Source organism: Empidonax traillii, unplaced genomic scaffold (assembly GCF_003031625.1).
Source record: "Empidonax traillii isolate 1590-97213 ecotype Southwest subspecies unplaced genomic scaffold, ASM303162v1 scaffold38:size1800464, whole genome shotgun sequence".
NCBI lineage: Eukaryota > Metazoa > Chordata > Aves > Passeriformes > Tyrannidae > Empidonax > Empidonax traillii.
In genome coordinates, this window is record NW_020955231.1 from 1464482 (window position 1) to 1488042 (window position 23561).

The window sequence follows — 23561 nt, forward strand, 5'->3', positions numbered from 1 at the left end:
ATATAGGGGGTCCTGACTGGAGGAGGACATAACTATGACTGTAAGATGGCAGAAACCAGTGGGGAGTGGTAAAATGATTACTTCCATGGGAAGTTTAAGAGGTTAATGACCTGCAGCTATGGATGGATGGAATTTGCATGGACCCGGATCTCAGCTGTGATCCAGTTGCAGACCAGTTCCAAAGAAAAACCCTATAAATCAGTTAAAGAATTCTGGTGAATCGTGCTTTGTGCTCATGGTTTGTGATGTAGCCAGCAGTTCTTGATGGAATTACAACTGCCCTGCTCACACTCACCTGCTGTTTGCTCTGTATTAAGTTAACAATAGTAAATAAACTGTGTATTAGGTTTCAAGCTGACCTGTTCATGCCAAATGAATTCGTCTTGCCCACATGCTGTCCTAATTTAAAACATATGTATTGATTTATATCCTGTTGCTTCCATACATTAAAGTACTGTTTAGATTTTTGCCTCATCAATATTCTTCACCATTTTGAATGGATGTGTAGCTTGTTGTGGGTTTGGTTCAAAAGTGTTCTGTGATAGAGAGAGAACTCTTTGTGTGTGTGTGTGTGTGTATGTGAAGGAGTAGAAGTGAGCTGGACCATGGTGGCATTGTACAGCACTTAAACCTGTCACCTGCAACCAACAGTAGACACTTTGTTCTTTTACAGGCAAAACCTTCATTAGCATCAAAGGAAGTTTACATTATTGCAGGAAAGATGGGGCCCTTGTCTAGTGAAAATGCAACTGGTCAGGAGAAATATTGTATAATAGTATATTTCTCATACAGCACTATAAACCTCATAGAAAACAGATGAAAGTTTTCTGATTTTCCCTGTCTTCTAAGGAGTGAAAAAATTTTGTATATAAAATGGAGTTTCTCCCAAGAAGAAATTAAAAAAAACCCCAGAACCTTATGTCAGACTCCAAACCATGTATTTAGACCTCCAAATAAGTAGCCTGGGCTTTTCAAAAGTGCTAAACTCTGCCAACCCCCACTGCTCTTAGGATACAGCTTCTAAGGATGAACGTCATTTGACTGCATGTTCTTGCAAAGAAATACTAAGAATATGCAGTAGGTCAAAGTGGTTCCTTATCTTTGTGCAGAGATAAGGGCTGCTGTTCCTCCTAGGAAACAGTGTCTTAGAAGCGGAAGGCTGCACTTCTTATCATTCAAGTATGTGCCATAAAGGGGTAAAAATAGGGACATTGAGGATAAGAAAGCTGAAACTAAGGCACCTGCTACCCAGAGAAGGAAACTTGGGAATGAAGTAAGACTGAGAGTCTCTTCTGTTCTGAATACTTGAAATCTTCACTTGCAGGAGCAAATAATTTGCCTGTAAAAGCCTCTGAGATTATTGATATGAGAAAAGGCTTCCTGGATTTAGACTCCTGACTTTATCATGCGGACTACATTCCATTTACAGAGTTTCACAGAAGTTGAAAATGTCAGAGTTGGCTGAGAGAATTAGATTTCAATAGCTGTTAAACATTTGCTGGATATCCTAAATCTCCATTGAAAACCTTTTTTTTTTTTTTCCCCCTTTTTCTTTTTTTTTCTTTTTTTTCTTTTTTTGGTAACCTAAACAGAATTGATTAAACAGAAAGGTTGAAATAAGGTATTTAAATTGTATCACTGTTGGCAAATAATGCATAGTTCATTCAATCTCTCAATATTTTAATCCAATATTCACTTTGCCATGATATATAATGCTGGCTATTTACAATGATTGTCATTCTTTAAATGACGGTTTTCCTTTAAAACAAGCAGCAAAACCAACAACCAGCCCCACACCCTGCTTCAAATCTTGTTTGCAAGGGTTTTCATTGGCATCACTATTGTACAGATTTACACAGAGCAGAAAAAGGGAGTATTCTTATTATTTGAGATTCTGCCTTGTATGCTACCTGCAGCCACATTCTGCCACTTTCATCCCTTCATAGTTATATATCAAAGTAGGCACACCAGCATCATCCTTATAAAGAATGGAGATTGAATCCAGTTTGGTTGGAACACAACAGGCCTTGGAGGCTTTCTTTGGGTTTTGGAGATGCACCAGAGTTTGGACAATAGCATGTTTTGTTGGGGTAACGTTATCTGTCAGAGGGAAGAAGCAACCTCCTTTACACTCAAAAGCCTCATAATCTTTTGGCGCGATGATCCAGGAATCCCAGCCAATCTCTTCAAAGTTAACATGGAGGGAAGTTCTCCGGCAGTGGTTGGCCCCAATGCTTCTCTTGCTTCTGGAGGAATGCTGGTGGGGCCCAGTGATGGCCTTTTCCTCTCCCTGTTCTTCCTCTTCAGATGAAGTGTTGTTCTTTCCTAGCTTCTTTAGCACACTTTCTTGTTCGTGAACAATCATCTCCCGGAGCTCCACTTTGGTCTCTTTTGTCCCATTGCTGCGGTCATTGGAGAACACCATTAACAGGGGCAGATTTTTAGCATCAGGGGCAACACTGATATCCAGCTTCCCACAAGTGAAACCACCCAGAGCTTTGCTCTCTATAACAACCTCTAGCTTGTTTTTAGTCTTCAGTTTATCTGCTCTGACCCATCTTTTCACAGCGCTGGACACTTCAAACATCTCCCAACCACACTTCTGGATATTGTGGGAGACAAGGAAAGATTTGGTACTTTCTGGGTTTTCCCAGTGTCCATCATCTAGAACATCATAAATGACCATGATGCCTTCCAGCCTAGAGAGAGACTCAACTTCTCTGTGACAGGAGATATAAATTCTCAGTTCAGCTCTGGTGATTTCCTCATATTGTGGAATAGAGACGTTGAAGAATAAAATGTGTTTCTGAAATGAATTTTCTTCTGGTGAATCTAAAGAAACAACATCTGCAATAGGAAATTAAAACATGTGGTTACAGTGCTTCTGACTGTCCAAGTAACTTGATTTTAAAAGACTCAGGATATATTCTGGGGGTAAAATAAGAGCATGGCTACACAGCATTAAAAAAAAAAAAATACTGTCTTCTGACCAAGTTTCAAGGGCAAAGAGTGAAAGGGGAAATGGAGGTCCCTGGTGTTGGTAGCATTTCACCAAGACTGCATAGCCAGGTGAGCGTGTGAAGCATAAAGAGGCTGCCTGAAACAAACTGGATGATGCTGCTCAGTATTAAGTATATAAATAAGGCATGTGCACAGTTTTCAGATTTAGCAATTTGCTAAACATATTTTTACACAAAGAACTCCTCAAAACCCCTACGAATTTCCTACTCTTATTATCATGCAGTTGGACGAACTGCTCTTATATTCACATTTAAGTGTCTTTAAGAACTACCTGTGCTGAGGCTTTTGTTGTTGTCTATAGGTAACTTTGAAAGCAGCTTGGATTACTGGGCATTTAAGGTAATAGAAAAGTTTTTGGAAATCCTGAACTGAAGCTTTGGGGTCTATCTGAATTGAGACTTGGTGATAAGCAGCCTGTCAAGCCCAGGTCCCAGTCTGTTCCACACTGGACTCACTGAACTTGTATGGGTTTGTTCATATGTTTGTTGTCTGCAAATCTATGTGCAGTACCAGCAATTCTGTCTGGGGAGGGGCAGATATTTGTCAGGAAGATCAGATTGGCAGTGTTTAGAAGTCATCACTGATGTCTATTTAATGTATAGTGTAAACCAGCTGCTTAATCATGATTGGATGTTAGAGCAATTTTATTCGGCTATTGCTGCCACTTCCTCAGAGCATTTACCCACTAAAGCAGTCGGAGAGGAGAGTGAGATATGGAAACTATAATCTAGGTCATACTGTTAAGGTTTCTTTCCATTTCAGGACTAGGGCCACTAATTTGGGAATTAGGAGTTCTCCGTAGTGCTGTTACCTGTGTATGCCTATTTTTCATATAAACAGAAACTTCAGTTCTCCCTGTATCATTTTTATCACAAGGACTGCATTTGCTTACAACTTTTTTACTGCTTCTCTTGGTGGAGCTTTTACGAGTTTATTTAATGTTACACAGACAGGGATCTTGAACATTTTGAGACAAGCGTGACTACCCATTTTCATATAAATCTTTCTGTCTAATCCAGAATTTTGGAGGAGCACTGCTGTTCCTTGCTTGGATCCAGAGACATATTTCTCAATAGTTTTTAAATGCGCAGAGAGCCCACCTGAAAGAAGAGCTCTCTAGCATTGATGTCTTTGCATTCTAACATAAAAACTCAGTTCCAAATATCTAGGGTTGAGAAACACGATACATGTAAACTGTTATACAGTGCATCATCTCCCTTGAAGTGTTTGAGAATATTGTACAGTGAAAATATAAAAGAAGGAAGCTAAAGGTAATTGTATTTTTTAAAGATTGAAAGAAACTACAGAGCAAGAATACAATCCAAAATTTTAATGTTTCATTTCTAAAGAATCTGTGGAAGTCAGGCACTCAGTTTCTTCTGAATTTCAAAAGAATCTGAGTATCTACTGTTCACATACTTTTATAAGAATTCTAGTCCACATATTTAGGACTTCTCCTACCTTCAGTACTGAAGCTCCTTACAATATTGGACGCAGGGATGGAGGACTTGTCTGCAGCATATCTGTTGTATAAATCAATCATGAACTGTGGTGGTTCTTCTTTGGTCTTCACTTGTGAGGGGACTCTTGACAAATTCAAACTCCTTTGTAAATCCGTCTTCATATTCTCCAGGAAAGATTTAAAGTCAAAATGGGTCTCATCTTCTATTTCCCCAGGATCATGAAAGTGTGCATCAGACTTTCCCATAGCTGATAACTTTTCCCAGTCTTCCAAAGGCTTGCCTCTTGTCAAACAAGCAATGATGTTGAAAACAGACAGTGCAGTTAATACTCCAAAACAATGCATTTCTTCTATATTTACTTTATGGTGGAGAGACAAGAGGACCAGGGTATTTTAGCTGATATTAACAGTCTTGTTTCTTTACAGAGAGAGGAAAGAAGATGTAAGGCAAACAACTGGAATGCCCTTTGCAAATCACTTTCTTGTTCTCTTTTTGCAGTCTGCTTCAAACCCCAGCCTCTTGTCAGTTGTCAAGCAGATTGGTCGTACACTTGCCCTTATCAGAGTCATTGATGCCATGCTTCAGCTTCTGTTATCTAGGAAAGCTCTTAGTTAATGAAGACTCTGTAAACATCTGACAAACACATGTGGCTGGTGGGAAGGACATTGTATATTGTAAAGAATCCACATTTCACTTTAGGGTCATCTTTGCTTAATTACATTCTTCTATCATTTCCTTGCCAACACAGAGAGAAGCTTTCTTAGGGACGTAGAAGATTGCACTGTTTTTATCAAGACTAAAAAATAGAGGTCTAGAACAAAATCACTCTATTAGCAAATAACATCTAACAAATCTTTTTTACAGTCTTTTCACCTGCAGCCAGAAAATCCCTGCTCATTTGATGGAGACCTGTGATTCTGCAAAACATGATCTCATGACAATACAAACACCCTTAAAACTTGTGTCCGTTTATCAGCCAAGAGCTATTGTTTGTACACATTGAAATATCTGTTTTGTGTCAAATTTGCTTCATGTGGTTTTCAGGCTTGTCCATTTTCAGTTTGATTCCTTTGGTGTATGGGAATTTAGCCTTGTTTTTATAGTGTCTTATGTAATATATTTCATAGATTCATCATCTCAGTCCAGTCCAAGAACAACCAGTCATTTTTTCACTGACCTCAAAATGAAGACAGAACTAGGCATTCTAAGGCCACATGGAAAGTAAAAAGTCTTTTTGAAGATACAGAAGATTATCTGTGAAGATACTGTATCCATGAGAAGAAGGGGCCAAGGCAAATGAATTTCTCAGGATATAGAAGAAAAAATCAGGTTCTTTATAGACAAAAACATCACTTTCTGTTTATCTTAATGAATGTATTATGAGTTAATCTAATGATACATAATTGCTTTGTCTGTACTATTAATGCATAATTTTTTCTAAGCACAAGTCAATTCATACTGTACATGAGCCATAAAGTCTGGGTTCTATTATGAGCTTTTCACATTAAAAAAAATCACATTGCAAAGATATAGTCAAGATTTTGCTCTTTCTGGCCATTCTTCTCCAGTTTTCCAGCAGTGCATACACAGCATTTAAATTGATCCCAAACTTCTGAAATGCTCACTTATGTGTCTGTTCAAGTGATAACTGGATCCAAGATCCTGGTTAATTATGCTCCTATGTCTTAAACTTAAGAAAGATTATTTGGTATTGACCTTGGTGTCCTGCATAGCAAGACTGTTATGTTTTACTCAAGGCCTTTGTGTTTCTACTACATGCATAGTCCAATTACTTGTGTTTGGCTAAATATAAGTTTTTAAGTGTCTCTGGACTTTACCTGAACATGTCAAAGAATCAAAGATTTGTTCAGTTTCATAGCACTTACTCTAAAAGATTACCATCTACAGTTAAAAAACCCATGGTGCTTCATTTATTATTTCATTCTGCCTGACTTTACCTTCTAGACAGAAATTTTTGTAACTTTCTGGCTAGTTTAAGGAGTCCCATAGCGCTGACATTTTCTCCCTGTTGAAGTGCTTGCAGAGTGTAATCAAGTTACTTCTCAGTTTACTTTCTGATAAAATAAACAGATTGTTCTTTGTAGTTACATAGGACATTTTCTCTAACTGCTTTCATTTCTTTTTTGTGTCTCCTTCAGAATTTTAATGTCTTTTTGAAAAGGTGAACCCCAGGGCTATACATAGTTTTCTGGTGTCAGTCCACCAGTGCCACATGAAGAAATCAAATCTTTCCTTATTTGGTTCACTATTTCAGTGTGTATCTTTTCAAAGCTTTCACTAGCTCTCATTACATAGCATCACCTTGAATGCTCATACTGCACCATAAATCCATGATATCCACAAAATTTTTTTAAGAGTTATGGTTTTCAAGGGTGCAGCCTTTTACTCAGTAGAAGCAGCCTCCATTCCTCATGCCGAGGTATCTGAAGTTCTGAATCTGTCTACTTTAAAATGAACTTTAGCTACAAAAAGTGCAGCTAGATCAAGCAATCTATATTAATACCTCTCTCCTTCTGAAAATGCTGTGGGTGTTGCTATGTACAGACTTCTAGTTCATACATAAAGATGTGACATAGTGTCAGGCCAAGTGTCAGCTTTGCAGAAACTTTACAATGAATAGTTTAACTCAGAGGCAATTCCTTTTAAAAGCTGTTATTTGAGGTTTGGCAGGGAGAAAGTTGTTAATTCATGTGATGCTCAAATATATTAACATTGTTCACTAGTTTATTTTAATTGTGCAGCCTTGTGCAAGTGAATTGAAATACTCCACAAAAACCTAGGTACACTCTAGCTGTTGCTGTTATCTCTAGCAATTAAACTGCCACCTCAAAGAATGAAATTGGATTTGGGGAAAAAAAGAATGTAATGCTTTGCTGGCTAGCATCAGCTGTTTTCATATTTTATCTGTCTTTAATCATCCCATATTAGTATATTCTCAGTTCTTTTAGGATTAATTAGTGGAATTATCTTGACCTCTGTTTGTCAATAGTAACTTCCTCTAGAAACTTAAACATTGAGCAGAATGGTTTATAGGATGTTCATAGAAATAAAAGATCTGTTGGAACCAAGAGAGTAAGGGTATCAGTGCCCTCTGGCACCAGCTGACTGCATTTGTACCATTTTGCAAAGTTTCTCTTTCTAGACGAAGATGAGACCTCCAAATACCAAAGGTCCAGAAAGGAGTAGCTTAAACCACTAAACAAAGAGTGGTTGGAGGCCTTGCTTGCGTTAGAGAATTGACCAGTACAGCTAAACTCCAAATGAAATAAGCTTTACTAATAAGAAATGTGTATTGCTTGTATAGCAACTGTGAGAGCAATGACACAGGTATAGTTTTGCTGACTTCTTAGTCAGAGCTGTATAGGAGGAATGGGCAAGAATTGCTGTGAGAGTAACCTTAGAAAGACTCCCATGCATGCTGATTTTGCTTTTATACAGGTTAGCAGGTTTACAGGCCTCTGTCATCTGGGAATCTGCATCACCTTAGTATGGAATATTGGCGGCAGAAATTCCGTAGCACCTTACCAGGATAGGAGCCTTTCAATTAGTCATTCATCAGAAGGTAGTGCATGTCGTATTCTTCCCCTAAACAATGCAAGTCTTAAAAGGATAAGATTGTGTGTAAGGTTAGACTGTGTCTTGAGGAGGAAACACTCCATATCTTGCACTCTGTGCTACCTCACAGACTTCACAAGTTTGTTCCACTCTTGTGCTGCTTATGCTACTGTACAGCTGGTGGGTGAAAATGAATTATGTGGTAAGTGTAACCTACCACGCAGGGACACTGAGAGAGAGAGGACTGACAGACACTAAGATGGCACATTAGCTCTTAAAGGAGTGCTGCACTTAAGGGCTACCATAAATGTATCAACAGGGACTGTGCAGGAGTTAGAGGACACAGAGACTTTATTTCTATAAAGACTTCTAATGGAACCACTGCCAAATGTTTTCCATTTTGATGTTCATTGTTTGAAATGAAAGTTCTGGAAAGAGTTCAGAAGAGAGCTGTGAGAAATTGTTTTGAGGTTTAGAATAGGAAATCAATCTATTTAAATCTCAGCCAAAATGTAATTTGACCCTACTCGCTATACTGAAAATACACAGGGAAAGTATTTTGTACAAGAGATAAAAAAGATCTAATATAATAGGTTACAGTAAGATCCATTGAACTGAAGCTAAAGCTCATCAAATTCAGTCTACGATTAAGCCACTACATATGAACAAAGACCACTAACTTTTGGAACAACTACTTGTAGTCCAGTAGAGATATTCTATCACACGAAATCTTTAAAGCCAAATTTATGCATGTTTTTCAAAGATATTCCCAAGCTCAAAACAGAAGTTCTATAATGCCTGGTGCAGAAACTGCTGAGCAGTTTCTTTGATCTCTGCTACGCAGGAGGTCAATCTAGATGATCATAGTATTTTCTTCTGTCTTTAATCTATTGAAGTGCATTATGACAAGCTTAACATGTATATACATGTTTCCACCTAATTAACAGAATGCAAGAGAGTACATTTATAGAAAGACAATTCAAATATCTTTAGATACTACTGTACCTTTAATTTATTAGCTTTTGTTAAAAGCATGTAACAATCTAGAGGATATAAAGTATAATTTACAAAAATATAAATCTTGGTTATTTCATTTTTAGTATTTCAACATACTACTATATTGTATGTGTTACTCAGATAATGTGTTTAACAATCTGAAATCATCCAGCAAACCAGAAATGTGGGATATTACATGTCTTTTGTAGAACAAATTATATATTAGGGAAGGGTAACCAAAAATGGCTATGTTAACATATGGTTTATATAAAAACTTGTGAACTATACTTGCATTCTGAAGAAAATATACATTTTAAGCCCTTTATTACAGCGTTTTTCAGTATAAATATGGAGATAGAGTATGAGTGTTTTAGGCAAAAAGTTTTGATTTTTGTACAAAAGTGATATTCTAAAATAAGCCTGCCTTTCCAAGTTCACTTCCCATCTTCTTGGTTAACTGAAGAGATAAAATAGTCAGAAAATAGCATATAGAAACATATTTTAGTCCTTTAATTATGAAAAACTTTACACTTAAATTTCTCACTAAACACCAGGTATCTTGGCTAGGTGGGTTAGGAAGATAACTGTAAATGTACTGAGTTCCTGGGAGATGAATATGAAGGACAAGTTACGACAGTATGACATAAACTTCCAGGTGTGCATGTGTATTGCTTTAGTCTCTCTGCACGCTTTCTGTGGAGGAATTGTAGACTTGCATTTGTTCATCAACACAAGTGGATTAATTTCTCATTTCTAACTTCCCAGTGCAGGCAGGCAGGATGTGAGGGTCTTGCTAAAGGCGTGTTTGTATGGACTTTATCGGCAAGCACAAGTTTCAACTGACATATTGGGGTATACCTTTAAAACAACATTTTTGTTCTCATCTAAGAACAGGACACTGAGTGAGCTCATTTTGTCAGGAACGCAGCAGGGTTCTGGGATGCCAGGAATGATTCCTACTGCTTTTACGATGCTCTGAATCGTAGCATGATTTGACGGCCGGACAATCTGCAACAGAGAAGGAAATAGTTACAGCTTCATTTATGAGCAGTGGATTTCCCAAGTGCACTTGGAAAATTACAACAATTATGGCTTTTTGTTTCATGGTAAAGCAAATATATGTGATTGATGCAGCACAGTCAGTCCTTCACACTTCCAGCTTTCCTGTGCTGGCTGTATCCAACAGATATTTTGTGTCCCTTATGCTGCCTTCATAAATACCAGAGGAGGGCACTGGTGGCACAGCCAGCAGTCAGCAGCCTGAAGAAAGAATGCCCCTGAATGTACCTGCTAGATGCTGGAGGTAGACATGCAGAAGACTAAGGTGGGGCATACTTCTCAGTTGCAAGATGTTATTTTTTTTTTCCTTAACCTCTTGACTGACTTGGAAAATGGGTTACTGTAAGTATTTCCAAAATAACTATCCCTGTGTTCCAATAGAATTTCTCCTCATGTATGCTAACCTGGAATTAGTTAGTTTTTCCTAGAGTAATTACTCTCTTTTAAAAGAGCAGAGTACCCCAGAAGTAGCATCCACAGGAGGGAGTTAGTCTAGAATAGTCAAACAACCTGTGAACTTTGCTTCCCTCTACCTTCCTCACCAGGCTATATTTTTCTTTCCACCCTCCCTGTCCCAATCAAGCCTAAAACTGGGAGAAGATTTTAAAAAAACCATTGCAGCTTTATATCTATACACTGTTCAGGGTACCGAGCCAGAATTTTAGTTCTACTACTGATTCTTGGATGCAGTTAACAACACAAGGGAAAACATTTGAAAAGAGGAGGCAGCCATTAGGCATAACAGCAGTAAGAGTAAGGAAACAAAAAAGTGAAGATATGTAAATAGTATACTCCTTAACTGCTTAGTAGTTTAATGTAACTCTTTTTTTTTTTTTCCCCATGAGCTACACTACATACAGTCAAGCACAGGTTTACTGGTGACAGATCCCTGTCACTGCCTCAGCATGACAAGGAATGCATGTACTTCATGAGGCAATAGCATGGCAAGCAGTCCACACTGGGGCTGAAGCTTCAGTGACTCCCGTTCAGTTATCATGCTTGAATAGTATTCCAGCAAAAAACTACAATAACAGTAAGAAAACTGTGTTGGTCATATCAGGTTTTTTGCTACAATTTCATGACTTTTCTCATATCTGCACGTATCTGGTGTATGTAGCACATGGAATCTCTCATCACTACTGGTACACAGTGGTATATCAGGTGGAAAATGACATCTGTGGGACAACAGATAGGGGCTTTGCACACCTCCACATGGAATTAGATACTTCAAGGGAGAAGAATTATTGTCTCCTATATATTCTCTTTTTTTCAAATATATAAGTATACGCAAAACATGATTTTCCATTTCAATATGAAAGGTTATATAGTCCATGGATAGAACAAAGGAACTATTGTTCAGTATAATTCAGTTTTGATACATTCACAGTAAGTGTAACATATCAGCAAATCAGATCCAAACCTTAATTGCCATTGAGGCTTTCAGATCTTCCTTAACTAAGTCATTACAAGGAGGAACTGTGAAATCCGTCCTTGACCCTTTGGGGCCCCAAGACAACATCCTCAGAGCCAAGTCCCAACAAGTGACCAATCCTGCAAAGTGCCTTTTTCTAATTAGCATATGTTAGCATAATTAACAACAGCTTGGTCTCTCTTGTCCCCTTTCATCTTTAAGCTTCAAAGCTGTGCACAGACAAGCAGCGGTGAGGTAGTCTCATAGCGCCTGTGTGAAGTAGAAATCACCTTCTACCCACACTGGTCATGCCAGTAAATCTGGACAGCAAGAGAGAGACGGAAAGAGCTATTTTTTTTCTGCGTTTAAGCAACTGCAGAGTTCAGAAACTCAAAGAATTTGGGCTTCTAGAATCAAGTTCTTAATTTAGGCTTTATGAAAAACCTCCTGAAGTGTTCCTAGCACCTATGCTGTTTCATATTGTTATCTGAAGCATCACAGATCACAATGTGCTACTGAAACAGCATTTATTCACCCCATACAGTGGATAACCATCATTGCCCTCAGTGCCAGTTACTGACTTAATGATTCCTGGCTATGAACTTGCAGAAGATCCTACTAGGATCTTCTCCAGCTGTGAGTCTCTAATATCTGCAAGGAACAAGCAGATGTGAGCAGACTAGCGTGAGCCGCTGTCTCCCAAGGTGACAGCACTAATTACGTTTCTAATGCCTGCAAGTGGAATACTATACACAAAAATGCTTAGAGAGAAAAATGCTTATGATGGACCAGCACTCTGTACAAAATCTGGCTGCCTGAGCCCTATATTCACAGCAGAGCCAGACAGCACACTCATCCCACATTCAGCCAGGATCTGAATTTTTCCAGCCCTTCTGGAAACCTGGCATCAGTGTTCAGTGATCATGGGCTATGCTTCGCATTAGCCTTCGTACCAACGTGCTAAAGCAGAAAGTCTGAAATAATGAGTTGAATGCCCAGAAGTGATAGCACTGAGGAAATGTTAATGTTTTGAATGCTTGACTATCATGTTATATACAATAGACCAGGTTCTACCACATGTAGGACTTGAATTTATTTGGTAAATGTAGCACTGCAGCCAGCTATATAACCTATTCTTCCTCCTCACAGTTCAGGGAATAGGAAATTCAGCAATCAGGTAGGTAAACTCGCTATGATAAAATCTGTACCCAAGCTGTTGTGTACCTAAATCATGAATTGCAGTCAGTAAAGTAAATGTGCAGAATGAGGTACTGATACTTAAAAAAAAATAACCAATGTAATGATTCTCAACATGTCAAGTATATGATTCTGTCTCCACAGTTGGAAATAAGGTATCTGTTGTCCCTTATGGGTTGACTGTGTACACCAAGTCTTCATGAATAGCTTCAATGTGATCTTTGCCTTAGGAGTGCCAAGATCATATGTACACTTTCCTGACTTGGAGCATATATGCAAGAACAAAAGGTATTTCTCTTTCCATAATATTTAGCAATTCTTATGCTCTGAACTGAATCTTCAGTCGTGATGGAGTCCTGGCTATCTCTCTTCTTTTGGAAACACTCATTAAAAAAACCTACACTCTTGACTCTTTCTCCTTTTTTTCTCTCTTAAAAATACAAAGCTAACAAAGGGTAGACCTCTTCCAAAGCAAACCCAATCAACGCATGTATCAAACCCAAAATTCCCACATCTATGGATCTGTGACTTAGTTACTCTGTTGGGTTTTTTTTGCTTTTGTTTGCTTGGTTTTTTTGTTGCTGTTCTTGTTGTTGGGTTTTTTTTGCTTGTTTTGGCTTTAGGGCACCAAGATACAAGTGCAGCCACATTAATTTATCTAGAAAAGAAGTCTCAAAATGACAGCTAAATTAAGTGGGTTTAATTTACAAGGGAGTCTTTATTATATAGCAAGTAATATTTCTAGATAAGATATTAAATGAGTGAGCAATATAAGCTTATTCAATCATTCCAGCTAGAAACGGATCCATTCTTTTATGGTCCTGTCAGCATTTGTGTTATGTTGTTTTGGTCACAAGAAACCAAATGCATCAAATGAATCTTTTTTTTAAGGGTGGAATTGTTGCTTGGGTTTTTTTTTTTGTTTTAGGTTTGTGGTGTTGAGTGTGAATGGTGCATGAGACTGTGGGTCTATGGCCAAGGAGCCGTATTGCCAGGCTGTGTTTTGTTTTGGATAAGTTAAATGGTGACTATGTTGCATGACCTCTTTATATTACAACAACAGCAACAACAACAACAAAGAAGTGAAGTTGTATGTGAGTCTGTGCAAGCTTTAATTTTTGCCAGACCATGTACACATGGTTTATGTACACATGGTTCAGCATTGGCCAGCTACACAAGAACATGTTGCCAAATTTGTACACCCTACGGTGAAGTCTGGATTTCCACTGTTCCTGGACTCAAAAATAGCCAGCATATCTACTCTTCCTGAAATCATATTACTCCTTTCAACACAAACATACATCAATCTCCCTGTATATAAAGTAGGGCAGATTCCTGTCTCAGAGCCTTGAAATTCTCTGCTGTAAAACACTATCCATTATTTATGTGCTGAATGACCACGAGCAAAAATGTCAGTAGAATAAATAATCAGGCCATTTGTAGGTAGAATTGCAAAATAATGACAGTGTCTAAATACGCACGTTATGCAATGCTTCCAATCCTTCCCTCTGCCATGACTTTAAAGCCCTATAAAATATTGGTAATTCTTGTCCTACACAGCATTACCAAAATTTCTACTTCTTTCCCTAGCACACAGAGTGGGAGCGAGCCAAATGTTTGCCTCTTTATTATCAAATTTCATACTGCTTCTATAGGAGGAATTCAGTATGCTTGGAGTGTTAGAGACAGCTTTGTGGCATTTCCAGCCACATAATGTAAATCAACTTTTTTGTTCCAGCGGGATTAATTTAAGTATTCAGAATTTTGGTACACAAATATCATTTTAATCAGCATTATTGTTTTCAAAAGTGACAACCAGTTTCTTAAAGTTAAAAATACTACTGTATTTACAATACAGTGTCACTACTCTGCATTTTTCTTCTAAAGTGAAATTGAGAAATACTCTGAAACAGCAGCTTGTTTTATTATCAGCATATAATACTTCATACATCTCCAAGTATAATAGAGCACTTTGATGATTTAGTGTATGTGACCATATTTTCACAAGCTGCATAAGTCTTTATGTCATGGTTCCAAGACATAAGATGAGAAATTGGAAGATAAACCTGAGATATTTTTCTTATCCTTCAGATTAACTTTAAAGAAAACTTAGAATCTTTTGCACTCTGATGAATAAGTGGATGGAATATTGCTTAAACTATCTAGGTTGAATAATGCAAAAAAACCACAATGAAAAATGTAAAAATTTAAAGGAAGATCTAACTCAAGAAATAGTTGGATAGGAAGAACAGTAGGCCTACTGTTTGCAAACTGACAAGAATAAAAATACATACTACCTTGGGCATTGGAAATTCACATGCCCCTGCACAGTAGTAGGCATCAAACGATTTGGGAGATATGATCCATTCATTCCAGCCAATATCAGCAAAGTCAACTTTCATGTATCTTCTTGAACAAATCCTTGGCTCATTCCATTGTTTTCGCCTTGCTTTCTTCATTGTTTTCTCATCAAAATTTAACACCTGTGACTTTGTAAGTGTTTCTGTATTTTCTTGTCCTTTTCTCCTTCTATCTTTGCGTGAGGCTTTTGGTTTCAAGGATCTGTAGGCATTCTCCCATATGTCATGCTTGTTGTATTTATTGTTGTTATAATGTACTTCTGGCAACTCATTGTTCTGAATTGAGCTGCTGAGGTACGTATCCCTCCTAACTCGAGTATCAGTAGAAGCATTAGGGGATAGATTTGGGTCCCCATCATTGGAAGGAAATGGATCATAACGCTGTAGGGTGCCTGCCACACTGTTAGGTTCAGAGATTGCAAGATCATTGGCATAAACTAGTATATAAGGTAAATGACTGGTGACCTGTTCAGGGAAGCCCTGATGTTTCTCCCCAGAATCAAGCTCGGCACAGAGAATGAGCTCTCCAGCCCTTTTTGATTCTTTTACGATGTGGGAAATGTCCTTTACATGCCAAGCCCCTCGCCTTTGAAGAAGCACAGTGATGTTCCCTTTAACTAGTCCATAGGCAGAATTCTGGTGGATGCTTTGGAAAATGAGGTTGAGCCGTAGGGCTGGAGGCAGGTGAAGGAGGCGGCAGGATGAGTTTTTGGACCGCTTACAAAACACTTCCCGGTGCCGAGGGCGTTTATCAGCATAGAAGTGAAAAGTGGCAGCAAGGATCATCTCTGAATCCTGCATGGATGTCAGATTGAAGCAGTACAAGGGCTTCTGTGCCAAGAATTCTGCAAGAGAGCAAGGAAAACATATTTCTGAGACCAAAAATAGCAGTCAAACCCTTATTTCCATTTAAGTGACTTAACAAATTTTACTTTTCACTTAAATCATTTAGTATAGTGTGCTTGTCACTTCAACTTAAAACTATGTTGAATAAGAGGAAAAAAGCTCTCAAATATTTAAGAGCAATATTACAACAATATCTGGACTGGTCACCATACTGGGCATCTTTTGTCCATATGAGGGATAAAACTCTTCCCAGAGATTTTTAGTTTCAGAGTGCCTTCCATTCTAGGCAGGCAAGAAAAGCAGTCTTTGCTTCTACTTCATTATAACAAAGTCAAGCTCAGAGAAGCTGTCAAATTTGCCTGTGGCAGAGCTCAGAGCAGTACCTTGCTGAGTATAATAGCAGAAACCAGGTTTACAGTTAGTATTCAAGATGGTCTAATCTAAAGCTGACTGTGGATTCCTCAAAGGTCTCTGGGTGCTAACTCTGCGGGGAACAGCGTATGAAGCTCATTGTCTATACGGTGCACAAGAGACATTTCACAAGGGGGCTGGATAAATAAGCAGTATGGCACATTTTGGGGGTTGCTACTCTTATGAGCGAGCCTCCTTTCCAGTATACATCATGTAGGGGCTTTGTTTAAAGCACTGTAAAAAAAAAAATTTGGTTTCTAGGGCTTCTGTTTTGATCTGCTTGAAGTTAGTGACAACTACTGTTGAATAGGAGCTGACTTAAAATTTAAACTCCATTTTAAACAGCTTCTTTTTAGCTAGTTGAACAATTTATGCTCAGCATACATCTTCACTGTCCGCTCAAGGAAGAGGAGCAATTTTACACTAATAACTGTTTACACCATGTTTATTTAAACATTAGAAACATCTCTTAGAGTGTTAAAATGTAAGTCCAAATTCAAAAGACAATGAGCTCACAATCTATCATTGTGAAAAGTTGCTATTTAAAAAATTTTTAGTTGTTTAACAGTATATGGGCAAGTGGTGGCAGAATTGATTCCTATCCTCCCAAGCTCAGAGTGCTGTGCGGAATGCATCAAAGGGTTGCAGTGAGTAAGTCTGCATCTTTAATTAACCCAAGTGAACCAACCCTCTGGCAGCCCTTTTCGATATACCTGAAACATCTCTGGCAGAAGGAAGAGAAAAACCCACCCCACAACAAACAAAAATCAACAAACCTCACAGCCAGGCTTCCCAGAAACACTTAGGTTTCATTTTCAGTGCACTATGGAGGATGCCCCACAGAAATTTTGGGAACAATAGAAAGGCAGTACTGTTAACTGCCACCTGTCAGAACCTTCTTCCTTTCAAGCACAGCTTCATTTGAATTAGGAAAACTATTGGCGCTACATCTTACTAAATTGGTGCTTGGTGTCTCCCAGTTAATGTTGGATAGAACGATCATTTGCACTACAGAACAGCAGGTTAGCATGTTCATTAATCCCCTGCCCACACAGACAGTCTGAGAGTAAAAATGTTCAAATATGCAATTCCCATCTACACCAGCTGTATTTTGTTTCTGATACAGTGAAGTGGAACAGCTTACACTGATGCCCTCATAATGGTTTCAGTGGCAGAGAGGCTAACAGAAACAGTATTCTGTGATAAAAACTGTTTGTTTCCATCAATGGATTCCTATTAGTAAGCTTTTAATTAACACTAATCATATGCACAGGTGTTCATACTATGAAATAACATAAGAGTTTAGATTCTATTCAAGTCTTTGAAGCACAGAAATTTCACCAGGCTAGGGGACTATTTCTCAGGGTGAGCAATAGAGTAATTGTAGTACTTCCTTTAGAACACCAGGCTTTATTAATATGTGTTAATTTCAGAAGGCATATGTTTTTAAAAAGAAGTCTATCCACTGCTTTTCTTCATCTGAGCTATGTACAGTTTATTTTATAATATTTCTTTTAGTAGTAGAATGCTCTTAGCACCATAAGCTCTATCGATATGGCTATGAAGCATATGCATTGTTGGGACAAAGATGTTTCAAACTGCATTGTCTCAGGTTTTCAGATGGAAAGGTGACTTGTAATGATAACTCAGAGGATGAGAGGTTGAATTAATCTCAAGTCTGCATTCTAGAGTGAAACAAAACCTTTGAAAGTCAAAATTCTTCATAGAACAGAATAATAATCTGTGATTCTGTGCATCTGCAGCTACTGAAAAGCCAGAATCCTGGAAGTAGAGACTTTTTAGAAATTGAGAAGATTTGAGTTTTGTATAGAGCATAGTCATATTTTCATCTTGCATAAACTCACTCAGGCTTTTACCAAGCTGCCAACCATGCATTGTTACATTTTCCAGGTCTACTCTCAGTTGAACTGTACTAGCTGTATACATTACGGTTGCTAATAATTTACTGATTGTATCTGCCTCTGATCACTGCAGACATCTTCAAGTCAGGAATACAGGTAAGTTGTGTGGAGGATACAAGCAAGAGATTGGAAGGGAAAAAAAGGGCAAGTGGCCAAAGAAAGGAAATACTAGCTTCTAGTATGTAACCCACATGGAAGAATGTTGCATTGCAGTAAATGAAGACTAGCAAAACAGATTTACATAGTACTTCTGATAATACATCTGTGAGAAAGAAATATGCAGAGAACCACATTGAAATTAAGTGGTGAAATTATGTTAAAGCAAGGCTCTAGAAAACAGAATTACAGTTCCCTGATTAATCTTGATTTGGGTTTCTTGCCCACATGCATTATGATATAGTCTTAATTAAATGGCTGCTAATTTCTACTATTCACAAAGGTCTTTGCTTCGTTTAGCACAGAGGATTGATCGTGTTCAGGGAGTGAGCCTGAGCTGCAAGAGTCAATTTATGGGAAAGTTTCATGGATTAAGCAGCAAATTGGTGCCATGAAGATCAATTCTCCCCAATCTGAGCAATTTAGGTGAAGTTGCACAATAACTTAATATTTCACATTTGGTAATAAACCATAAACGACTTGACAGAGTAACTAATGTCAGCTAATTGCCACTGTTTTCTAAAGCTACAAAATTCCCTAAAAACTGTAAAGCACCTAAATAAAAAACTTGAGAAATTAGTTCTTAAACTCAGCTGCTTATCAGAGAAATAATGAACTCTTGGGAGCACACACAGAGGCGATCTGAGATGAGGTGATCAGATGTTTGTGAAGTACTCTTTCTGAAGTGGCAAGTACTGCTACAGGAGCTAAAAAAAAAGAAGTTGTATTTGGAACATATGCAAATAGCAAATGCATATACATTTCAAGTGCCTCACATTGAGTATAGAGAAATATTACACACTCAGTAACTCAGTCAACACCATGGATATCCTGTAAGGGATATGTAGGATGGCAACACAACTGAGTAGTTTAGAAGACCTCAGAAATGCATTTGACAATGGATAAATGTCTGGAATTATGTTTTGTACCTCTGGAGGCTTGACAACCATGAGTAACACAGATGCTTGAGTGTGCTCTAACAAACAGCTTGAAACAGTAAGATAGGAACAGGCAGGTGCAAACTTTCTGAAAGGTATGTGATAAAAAAGAAAAAAAAACGTAAGTCCATTGCTTGGGATAATGAAGAGAAAATTATTGTATCTGTAGTCTGTTTTTCTTATCTCAATAGGATGAGAATTATTATCCATATTTTAAAAAGAATGGATGTTCCCCATCTTATTAGCAAAATATGCCATTTTCTTCTTTCAGAAAAAAACACTAGAATTTCTCAGAGAAGATAAACATGCTACCATATGGTTCTTCTCCACTCCCTCATCTTGCATCATTCTATGGTTAGAGTGTTCATCACTTGCTTGAGGAATTACAAAGAAATACAATTTGTTGTCACAACAAAGGAACATTGCAGAGCAGCTTCTGCTTTCACGACATATTACTTGAGAGAGATGGGATTCAGTAAAGAAGGTATACAGATGGGACACAGGAGACAGGAGTTTTGGGCATGGGTGTGACTTATTTCCATTGCATGGAAAGACAAGCTACTTCTACACCTTTCTGCCTTGGTTTCATGATCGGACAAATGAGCAAAATAATATTAATTTGTAACTGGCCAACATGGTCTACCTGAAGGTAGAAAATGCTGCTATTTTAGTGTTTTAAATTAGAATTAGAATTACAGCTTAGAATACTTACATGCAAGTAACTTGTTCATCAGATTAACTGAAAAATTAAGAAAAAGGATGTAGTGCAATTCTTGCCTTGTTCCCAAATCTGTCTTGTGGCCCAGGGCCTTATCTGAGTAGCAGCCAGTATCAGCTGCTCAGATCACAGAAAAGTAACTGTTAGCGGGAGGTCATGGAATAACCATCCACAGTGGAAGTTCCTTCCTAACCACTATTATAGCAGCTGGTAGCTAATGATCTAGAACATGACAATTTATTTCTCTCCCAAATGTCTGCAGTTGCTTTACATCCTAACTCCTAGATTCATAGACATTTTCATTAGCCACTTATCCTTCCATGGAGTCTCCTCCTCCTTGAGTATGATTACTTTATAATATTACAGTTGACATAGAAGTTAAGTTGGGGTGCACAAGAGAATATGAATTATTGCACAGTATCATAGTAATGATTCCCTAAAACACTGTATGCTGCATTGTATTCTATACACGAGACTTAAATGTAGAAGAAATAGATTAATTCAAAATTTGCTTCAAAATCCATCAGATTTGTCTAAAAAGAATAATGAATATTTCTGACAAGGTAACAACAATTAGATTAAGAAACTGATACAGTTCTTATTTTAAGAGCTAGTTATAGTTAAGTGTAGACTGTAAGAGTTAACCAAAGAAGGAAGATGTTTTCCAGAAAAGATAGTTTGAGTGTCCTTGGCTAAGAATAACAAATTTAAGGACTATTAGCTATAAAAATCTCCTTTTTATTATTTGATGTAAGATTGAGATAATGAAAGTGCAGTTTTGATATAATATAGATGTTTCTCCACCCTCATAATCAAGCCACATAAAACTGGGAAGAGGGAGGTCAAATATCTGTCTTCTCAGGATTAGGCAGTGCAAAGTATTTAAGATGCCGAGCAGTTTTAGGCGGTCCCGTAGGCGGCACTCTTCCCAGCAGGAACTTGTGAGCCTGCGAGCAGAGCCGGAGGAGAGGACCAGCGGCTGGAGCACTCTCTACTAGTTTCATGCTCCAAGTATTTCTGAAAGAATCTTTCAACCCGCTGGGAATGGCGCTTCTTTTGCCGATGGTTTGCATCCACAGCAACGGCGGCTTTCCCAAAGGAGATACTCTCGGGGAAGGAAAGGGAGCCAGGGGAGGTGGGAAGCCGTACGCAGAGCGGAGGGGAGACACCCTGTCCGTGTAATTAGCAAGGGTCTCCCCAGCATTTACGCAGCGTGACACCCCGCGCTGTCCATGACAACCTCGCTGCAAACCCATCACTTTAAAGAGAAAGAGGAGCGAGGGGGCTCCAGCGGTGCCCCCTGCGCCCGGCCCGTCTTACCCGGCCTGGCTTTGAAGCTGCGGACCGTGTTGCCGTCGCCGGGCCGGCTCCCTTCCCGGTTGTACTTCTCGTAGAGCTTAAGCATGTGGACAGCTACCATGTCCTGAGCGATGCTGCCCAGCGCAGGGGGCGGCGAAGAGCCGCCGCGGGGGTCGCGCCCGGGGGCGGACGAGTGGCGGGCGGCCGGCGGCTGGACGGGGCAGGCGGGCGGGCTGCCGGCGCCCTCCCCCGCGGGCGAGCTGCAGCCCCCATGGCCCAGGGCCCACAGCAGGAGGCAGCAGGTCAGGCGGGCGGCCATCGGGGGATGCTGCGGGCGGCCGGGCGCGGAGCGGCGGCGGCTCGGTCGCTGCCTGCGTCTGGGTCTCCCGGTTGGCCCTGCCGCACCGGGGCGAGGGGGCGGCGGGGCCAGGGAGGGAGGAGGGAGGGTGGGGGCGGCCCCCCCCGCCGCTGATGCCGCCTCCACCGGGCCAATCCCCGGGCCCGGGGGCGAGGAGCTGAGGGCCGGGGGCGGCGGAGCCGGGGCAGCTCCGGGGGTCCGGGTGCGGGGGGACTCGCGGGAGGGGACGCTGCATTCCTCTAACTTTGGGCTTTCCCGCTGCTTAAAGCTTAGGGGGAGAAGGATCTAAATTAATTAGCGCCCAGCCGCCGCTGGGAGACACATGTCACCGCCGCCGCTGTGGCATCGAGCCCTGCGGCAGGACGGCACCTTGGCTGCCTGCGCCAGCAGGGGCGTGGGGGGGCTTGGAAATAATTTCTAAAAGATAGGAGCAAATAGGTACCAAGCGGGCAGGCAGGACTAGGAAAGGACGGGAGGGTGGGTGGATGGCGGCGACAGCATGACAAGGAAAGGGTGCGCACATACGTGCCTAAAGTGGAAGAGTCTTTGCTGTTTCGATCGGCAGAGCTGACAGTGATGTCTTGTAAAGGGAACCCTGTGAATAGTGTTTGTTTCAAGGATCCTGGAGAAAAGAGAAGTCCCCGGTGGGTCCATACTCTAGAAGACCCAGTGTGAACTAGCCAAGAGTGCAACAAGGGTCACTGATAATTCCAAGCAGATACTTAAATAGTAGGGGTTAAAGGGGCTGTGCATGGGTAAACTTTCATCACTGGGCTATTTCTATGTGTGATTTGAAGGAAGAGAATACTAGTGTGAATTTCTGAAAGATTTACATGGCTTAGGTCGGAGGGGGTTGATTTAAAAGTGAATGGTGCATGTTGCACTTATTCATCATGTGACACAGGTAGTTTTGAATCATAGTCACCCAGTGGATATAAATGCTGCTATAACGAATAGCAGTTGTAAAGACAATGTATAAGAAGAGGGGTGTATTTGTAGGGAATTTGTTCATTCTGCCTCCGTTTTTAAAGCTTGTTCTCTAGAAACCAAGACAGTTACTTACCTTGGAGAGTATAAAATGCAATAAATGAAGAATTGTTGGGAAAAGCTACCGTTGCTGTGTATAACACAACTCTTTTGTGATTGGTGGTTTTTTTGTGTTTGTTTGTTTGTTTGTTTTTTTCTTCTCCTAACCTTGGAGTGTCAGATCTGAGCAGATACTATTGAAAGCCTCTGAACCATAAGTTTGTAATTTTTGGATCATAGCAAAGAAAGGTTTGATTAATTTTTAAAATTAGCACTAGGCCTCAGTGCCCTGTGCCTCTTGAATGTATAAAACAAACAATTTGCAAATACAAATTTGCCCAAATGTATATTGCTAAAGTATCAAACCTCCTATTAATTAATCTTTGCTTATAAGTAAGGCAAACTATCCTTTGATGCTTTTTTTTTTTTTCTCCATGGTAGCATGCTCATGACCTCCACTGGGGGTGTGAGCGAACCTTTTGTTGTTTGTGGTTTTTGTCTGTACTGTTTCTATACAATCAAGGTCCTGTGAAAAGGAGGAAGAGGCAGCAGGAGGTAGGAACAAGCTGGGCTATTTTGGACCAATGTCCCATTAAAATGTTCTCTCTCTCCTTAACTCACTCCAAACTTCTTTTCAGGCATACACTTTGTATCAGTCTTTAACCTGCACTAAAACCTGTAGGACACTGATACTTTGACATTGTTGGGAAAGAATTAAAGAATCAACCAGGGATGGCTAATATTTCTTGCCTTATTTTATTGCAGAACAGCAGGAATTCAAAGTCTTTAAAGCTCTGGTACTTT

At 39.5% G+C, this 23561-nt stretch overlaps 2 protein-coding genes across 2 annotated transcripts; both read right to left on the bottom strand.

Moving 5' to 3' along the window:
- Nucleotides 1-1581: 1581 nt before the first annotated feature.
- GDF2 (growth differentiation factor 2) lies at nucleotides 1582-5198 on the bottom strand. The gene is made up of 2 exons (XM_027878128.1): nucleotides 4483-5198; nucleotides 1582-2847 (listed from the first exon to the last, which is right to left on the bottom strand). The coding sequence occupies exons 1-2, from the start codon at nucleotides 4826-4828 to the stop codon at nucleotides 1907-1909; spliced, it is 1287 nt and encodes a 428-aa protein (XP_027733929.1). The 5' UTR covers nucleotides 4829-5198; the 3' UTR covers nucleotides 1582-1906.
- A 3850-nt stretch (nucleotides 5199-9048) lies between these two features.
- Nucleotides 9049-21773, bottom strand: GDF10 (growth differentiation factor 10). The gene is made up of 3 exons (XM_027878129.1): nucleotides 21395-21773; nucleotides 15021-15928; nucleotides 9049-10064 (listed from the first exon to the last, which is right to left on the bottom strand). The coding sequence occupies exons 1-3, from the start codon at nucleotides 21690-21692 to the stop codon at nucleotides 9873-9875; spliced, it is 1398 nt and encodes a 465-aa protein (XP_027733930.1). The 5' UTR covers nucleotides 21693-21773; the 3' UTR covers nucleotides 9049-9872.
- Nucleotides 21774-23561: the final 1788 nt, after the last annotated feature.

Coding starts and splice junctions, on each gene's coding strand:
- GDF2 (XM_027878128.1), bottom strand. CDS start 4,828: ATGCATTGTTTTGGAGTATTAACTGCACTGTCTGTTTTCAACATCATT. Junction 2,848..4,482: donor AAGGAGCTTCAGTACTGAAG/GTAGGAGAAGTC, acceptor TTCCTATTGCAG/ATGTTGTTTCTTTAGATTCA.
- GDF10 (XM_027878129.1), bottom strand. CDS start 21,692: ATGGCCGCCCGCCTGACCTGCTGCCTCCTGCTGTGGGCCCTGGGCCAT. Junction 15,929..21,394: donor CAGCTTCAAAGCCAGGCCGG/GTAAGACGGGCC, acceptor GCTCTCTTGCAG/AATTCTTGGCACAGAAGCCC. Junction 10,065..15,020: donor GTGAATTTCCAATGCCCAAG/GTAGTATGTATT, acceptor TCTCTGTTGCAG/ATTGTCCGGCCGTCAAATCA.